Genomic DNA, 5,777 nt, shown 5'->3' with positions numbered 1-5,777 from the left:
GCTGGATCTCTCTCTCACCACCTGAATTTGAGTCATACCTTTAAGAAAACAATATAGTCAGAAAAAGCACCATGCAAATTTAAGAACATACATACTTCGCATAACTGCCACAAACGTGTAAACAAAATACTGTGTGGTTGGTTTTTTTATTTAAAACACCCGTAACAGTTGGGTTTTTTTTAATTTAATGTTCACCCATAGAAAACAAAAAGCAGGTTTTCAGAATCGTATTGCGACGTCTAGGTAAGTAAAGAGACACTGAACTATTCTTGTAGCTGGGGAAAGTAACAGCAATCACGTGAAGGAAATCTGTCCTTTTTCCATGTTTGTTATGTATTTGGAAATCTCTTTTTTTCCCCCTAACAAAATTAACAAAGAAAAGGAAAACCCCCTAAATTCTTAAAAGCGCATGCATCCACTGCATAGAAAATAACAGCTTGTCGCTCATTTTTCCATTTCGGAGTTTTTCCTTATGCACGCAGACACAACTGTCCGCCCTCTAGCCTTGCTAACGCGGATCCTGGTTTAACTCTGCTCTTCCTGAAACACAGGCACCAGTGGCTGCATTTCTCTGCTTTGTCGCTTAGCTATTTCATTCTGCTAACATCAGACTAGATAATCCACATCCAAAACGGCTCACCCACGTTTAGGAACAGTTTGAAGCAACATAAGATTTATGAAGAATTCCACGTGTTACGCACTTCACCATCAGTCCAATCCTTTCTACATATGCTGAAATACATGGGGCAGAAGCTGCCTTATACTGGAGCTTCAGGCTAGTACCTGTAGGAGCACCTTTTTATTAATTTAAAAAACATTTGACTACTTTAAAGACTATTTGTATTGGACAGTTCCAGCCAGCCTACGGAATTGTCAAAGTAATACAGCTTGGATACAGGCTGAACAACAGTTTAGTGTGGCACATTAGAAGCCATGCTTCTCCATGACATCACACTCTAACTTACCATATAATATTGTAAGAACGTAAGCAGCCACCTATCTGGAGAGGCAAACGATAAATGGATATATTCTGTATTAAGTACACTGCTTTACTGTTGAGTCACGAAAGCCAATTACTGTGTATTTGGATTTGCACTTGGAGGATACCATACGAACTTACGCACGGCGTCTCTTTCTGTTTAAGACACTCTATCATGGAGATGCTACCGGGTAGCAAGAGAACAGAAGTTAAGTCTCCGGCCACATCTATTTAATATGAAAAGGTTGTGATATATTTTAGTTTCAAAGAAGTTATTTGAAGTTTTACTTGTTAAAAATGCTTACATCAAAAAGAGGATTATGAAAATGGTGGCAGAGCTAAGAAACTGAGTATCAATATGGTTGCAAAAGAAGTGCTTCTAGTAAACCTTTTACTGTCCCCGGCAATGCTTGTGTGTGAAGTGGGAGCGAGAATACTGTACCTCTTTGTACCGATGGCATCAATTTCATCAATGAAGACAATCGACGGAGCATGCTCTTCGGCCACACGGAACAGTTCGCGCACGAGCTTTGGACCGTCGCCCAAGTATTTCTGTATAAGTTCTGAACCAACCACTCTCAGGAAGGTTGCTGAAGTTTGGTTTGCCACTGCTTTGGCTAGCAAAGTTTTACCTATTTTTAGTTGGAAAGAAATACAGTAATTTGTTTGGTGGGGGGAAGCGCTTTAACGAAACAGTCATATGAAATTTGTGACAGACTTGGCAATGCTTTAATACTAAGCAAGCATAATTTATTTTACTTGTGTTAGCTCAGCACAGTTGTTACTGTACTGTGAGATACCTGTGCCAGGTGGGCCATACAGAATGACTCCTTTGGGTGGCTTTATACCCATCTCTTCATAATATTCAGGATGGGTGAGAGGAAGCTCCACAGACTCCTGCAGCACAAGAAAAACAAACCTGAGTTTTTATAAAGGGTGAGCACTCTCCACGGAAGTTCCGTGAGGATCTCAAGAACAGCATTAATAAAAGTAATGAAAGCAAAAAGAACTTAACTAATTTCAGGACAGACCTTGAAAAATATGTGTCTCTGCTGCCTCCAATTCTAAGGCAGACAGCTACTCTATCTGAACAGGTCTTCCTATTGTTTCCACTTGACACGTGGAAGAGAAGCAGTGAGTGTTCCCCATCCTCCAACCTAAATGCATCGTGCTGAGTTTAGAACCCCGGAGCTGCTGGCTCCCAAACACTGATGGAGGACCTTGGGGTGCGGGGACCCTTTATGAAAGGATGCCTCCCACCATGAGTTACCAGATACTACAGGTCAATATTTTAAGAGCATTTCTGATTTTGGACACCTACCCAAAGCAAAAAGGTTGAGTTTTACCATGGCTCAGATAGAGCTCTGCTGGTGGGAACAAAAAACCCCCCCCCCCCCCCCCCCGCAAACCCACAAAAAACCCCAACCAAACAACAAACAAATGCAAAACCAAAGCAAGCCAAAAAAACCCCTACCCACCAAATCCTTGGATTGCACAGCATCAGACACTCAAACCAACCTCTGCACTTTTTACAATTTAACTCTCATCTTGCGACAATCAATAACTTCACATGTTGCAAAATAATAAGAAGTTATTGCACAGGTTTTATGAGCTCAGGGCTCTAACAGATTCCACAGCAACTGTGAAAGGTTTCTGTGCATGCAGTTCGTCAATGGGTATGCTACCCACTGAAGAGAGTTAGGTCCGTGCGTCTGCCTAGCAAAATCCAGTGAAGAAATGCACTAGCAAGATACAAAAGAACACTACATGCACAGCGGTTGGTCCTGCTGTTACACTTTCAAGCTCCCAGCACAGCCAGCTACACGGCTTGCTTACTTCACAGTGTAAATTAGTACAACCAAATACCTTGATTTCTTGAATCTGGTTGTCAAGGCCACCGATGTCAGCATATGTTTCTTGAGGAGCTTTCTCCACTTTCATCACAGTAACTAAAGGGTCTGTGTCATCCATCAGGACCCCTATCACAGCATGAACCTAATTCAAGCATTAAAAGTCGTCAGAGAAAGCGAGCAGCATTATTAATACAAGCTCAAGCCTAAACCCAATGCCCATCTATTTAGGTGCGTGAAACCAACAGCATTAGCTCTCAGACCCTACGATCCTGTGATTCTCAGAAAAAAAGGCCAGTTAAAAACAATACAAGAACTTGTGCTTCATTTTATAAAAACAACTCACCTTATGATTTAGCAAAACAGAGCAGCCTGGCTCTAGCAGATCCTTGTCCACAAAAGACAGAATACTGACGTAGTGTTCCGATCCTACTGATGTGGACACGATAGCATGGTTGTCATCAATGATCTCCTCCAAGGTACCCACGGACATCGGTGTTCCCCTCAGATCATCCACCTTTGATCTTTCTTCCTGTTGTCACGAAGAATCCAAGAAACAACGTGAGAACACAGGCAAAAACATTCTTGGACAACACTGGCTCAACAGTTCACACCAAACCTAACAGAACCTGTCTTTGCTATTGTTGTTTTGCTGCCCCAAAAGGTATAAAAGCATAGGCCAGTAACAAAATCCACCATTATTTCAGTCCTATCCTATGGACACTGCTATATGGATGTGCAGAGCCAGAACATGCTTGCTTTCTCTGTTGATGGGTATCTGGGAGCTGCACTTTGACAGACCACTCCAACAAAAAACCACTGTGGCCTCATCTGTAGTAACCCATGCTTGGACTAAAACCACTAAACCGCTAGAAAAAAAAAAATCCCCTGTTTTCTGGACAGTAGTTGAGATTTAATGAAGAATTGTAATATACATAATATGTTTGTACTGACGTACACGTTCATGGCACTTGCTTCCCATTGCCTTTGTATGAAGTAGTTTACTTCTAATATTACAATAAAAGCTCTAATTTAACAGTTCACTCAAACCTCACCTCTTGCTTTTCTTCCAAAGGTTTCATCTGTTCTTGATTTCTGATAAATTCTTCCTCCATTAAGAGGTAATCTTTAATTCTCTCCAATTTCAACAATTTGAGTCTGCACTGTGTGTGAGGAGTCACTGTAATCAAAGTAGAATCAAAATATTTTAGGCCAAGTTTGATATGGTACCAACTATTCACTAATTCATTACCAGAAATTCTGCTTTATTTTCTGACAATAACTTCTGTACGAGCAGCAGTCACTATTTCACTTGTCCCACTGTATTTCTAGGTAAAAAACATTTTTAAAGATAATGTTTCCCCTGTATTTCTCCTAATTTCAATTTCTCTCTGTCTTACCGGGGAATTCATGGGCTGCATCTTGCGTAACAATAATCTTATTTTGTGTTTTTACGTTAGTAAGAAATAAAATGACATTTGGCCTTCTGTTTAATCATTTGCGACCTACGTACAGCCAGATCTAGGGGAGAGGACGGCTCTGCACTTCTCGAAGAGCAGACAGTCCACAGGACTGCTGGGGCAGGCAGGATGCTTACCCAGGGGGAGTTTGCTGGCAGCATCTGGTCCCTTTGTTTTCTTCTTCTTTTTCCCCACTCTGGTTGGAACTGGAGGTTCATATTTCTTCTTCTTATCCTTATTCATAAAAAGAATTCCATGAAAAAAACCAAAATCAGGATATTAACAGTGAAAAAACACACACAGGTGTTAGGTGCAGAGACCGAGAGAGAGCTCAACTTAAGCTGAATGGCTACAGAACAGAAGTGTCTCCTTTATGATCTATAGCGAGAAGCCCACAAGGACTATTTGTCTTGGTTTTTAAGAAAGTTCTAAAATTTCTTCTCCTGCTTATTTTACATCTCTTTTTTTAAATTTAGATTTCTGCCAGTTTTCAGTGAATATAGAACACAGAAGGCTGAAGCCCGAAGTAAATCACAAACAAAATTCACACGTGGAAGGATGAGGAAAGTATCGAATCTGAACATTTCTGTTGCATTTTAACCAGTAGGTAACACGCACTCAGTTTGCCAGCTTGGACATCGCTTGCCACGCGCGTTATCGCTCCATCTCCAAAGGAGACTGGAAAGGCCTCTAAGGGTCCACAACATGAAGTGCAGACCTCATGCAGATGATGGTATGATGTCAGTTTCAAACCAAAACCAGTTACTTACGTGACAGCTTGAAGGCAACTAGTCTTTCCTAACCCAGACAGATTTATAGTTTCATTCTTTTTAAAATAAATCACTACTGCCAAATAGTTTCAGCTTTCCTTTACAGTTAAGGCCCCCCTTCTATTTTTGAACAGTAACCTGTTTTCTCCAACGTGCTCCCAGAAGAGATAAGGCATTTCATCAAAACTAGCAAAGGCGCAGTTTTACAACGTTCCGAGCACAAGAACAAAACAAAAAAAAAAGTGAAATGAAGCCTACTGCAGCCAGCCTCTGCAGTCACACCCCTGCAGCTCATCCTCTAAGTAAAAGCATTTGATTTTAGTTACCTTGTCATCCTTCTTGCCGCCACCAGGACCGTGTCCGCCGCTCTGACTTTGACCCTAAGTAAAAAGAAAAAAACAAAACAACAGCCAAATACAAGCACGCTACTATGAATCTTGAAACCTACAGACAGCGCCAGGTAAACAAATGCCATAACTAGATTTCTCCTATCTAAATAAAGTACTAATACGTTCCAACTAACTGTCAAAAGCGAATAAGAAGAAGCGTGCACTTATGAGGCAGGGAAGGAGGCGTTTATCGGTATGTTTTTGGCTCACGCGGCATCGCCCCGTCTTGCTACATCGTCGTTCTAGCTCATTCCTCGCTAGCGCAAATGAACGAGCACCGCTAAGGAACGCGCACCGCGAAAGGCTCTCCTTCCCCCTCCTGTCGGCTA

General features: G+C 41.5%; 1 protein-coding gene across 1 annotated transcript in view; it reads right to left on the bottom strand.

Annotated features, from left to right (window-relative positions):
- Nucleotides 1-5,777, bottom strand: part of PSMC1 (proteasome (prosome, macropain) 26S subunit, ATPase, 1) — a 52,995-nt gene that overhangs the window by 3,214 nt on the left and 44,004 nt on the right. Inside the window, exons 2-9 of the mRNA XM_009319523.1 lie at nt 5,386-5,439; nt 4,427-4,523; nt 3,885-4,009; nt 3,176-3,361; nt 2,846-2,974; nt 1,780-1,876; nt 1,422-1,611; nt 2-38 (exon numbers count right to left, since the gene is read on the bottom strand). Coding sequence (XP_009317798.1) covers nt 2-38; nt 1,422-1,611; nt 1,780-1,876; nt 2,846-2,974; nt 3,176-3,361; nt 3,885-4,009; nt 4,427-4,523; nt 5,386-5,439 — 915 coding nt within the window. The remainder of the gene's footprint in view (nt 1; nt 39-1,421; nt 1,612-1,779; nt 1,877-2,845; nt 2,975-3,175; nt 3,362-3,884; nt 4,010-4,426; nt 4,524-5,385; nt 5,440-5,777) is intronic.

This window comes from Pygoscelis adeliae, unplaced genomic scaffold (genome assembly GCF_000699105.1).
Source record: "Pygoscelis adeliae isolate BGI_AS28 unplaced genomic scaffold, ASM69910v1 Scaffold71, whole genome shotgun sequence".
Classification (NCBI taxonomy): Eukaryota; Metazoa; Chordata; class Aves; order Sphenisciformes; family Spheniscidae; genus Pygoscelis; species Pygoscelis adeliae.
This window is presented reverse-complemented; position numbering and strand designations above follow the sequence as displayed.